The 490-nt window shown below is 63.9% G+C and overlaps 1 protein-coding gene across 1 annotated transcript in view; it reads left to right on the forward strand.

Moving 5' to 3' along the window:
• The first annotated feature begins 262 nt into the window (after positions 1-262).
• LOC105854009 (autism susceptibility gene 2 protein-like) overlaps positions 263-490 on the forward strand; it is a 725115-nt gene continuing 724887 nt past the window's right edge. Inside the window, exon 1 of the mRNA XM_012728888.1 lies at positions 263-477. Within this exon, the coding sequence (XP_012584342.1) occupies positions 407-477 (71 nt within the window). The 5' untranslated portion in view covers positions 263-406. The remainder of the gene's footprint in view (positions 478-490) is intronic.

Raw genomic sequence — 490 nt, forward strand, 5'->3', positions numbered from 1 at the left:
GCCTCCCAGTCTCTTGATCAAAGCATTCCGCTATTCTGATTTATTGCCTGCTTGGTGAGTTATTTTTTTTCCTCTAAAGGAGACCTGTGTGTTCAGCCATTACTTTGCTCGGCGCTGCTCACAGGAATCTCCGACCCTCGGTGCTGTGGGTAGCCCCGCACTTGGGCTCCTCGCCTCTCGCCCTCGCTCCCGTCTCTCCTCCCTCTCTCCGCCCCTTCCCCCTTTTCTTTCTCCTCTCTTTCTTCCCCTCTCCCTTCTTTCGGCCGCCGTCTCCCCCGCGCCCTCCTCGGGGCGGAGGGAAGCCAAGAAGGGGGAGGGAGGGGTTGGTGTCAATTTTTTTGTGTGGCCGCGGCCGGAGCCTGTGGCGGGCAGGCGGCGAGCGGGGAGACCCCGGCGCGGCAGAGCCATGGATGGCCCGACGCGGGGCCATGGACTCCGCAAGAAGCGGCGGTCGCGATCGCAGCGAGACCGGGAGAGGCGCTCCCGGGGC

Source organism: Condylura cristata, unplaced genomic scaffold (genome assembly GCF_000260355.1).
Source record: "Condylura cristata isolate star-nosed mole 26May11 unplaced genomic scaffold, ConCri1.0 scaffold00024, whole genome shotgun sequence".
NCBI classification, from domain to species: Eukaryota; Metazoa; Chordata; class Mammalia; order Eulipotyphla; family Talpidae; genus Condylura; species Condylura cristata.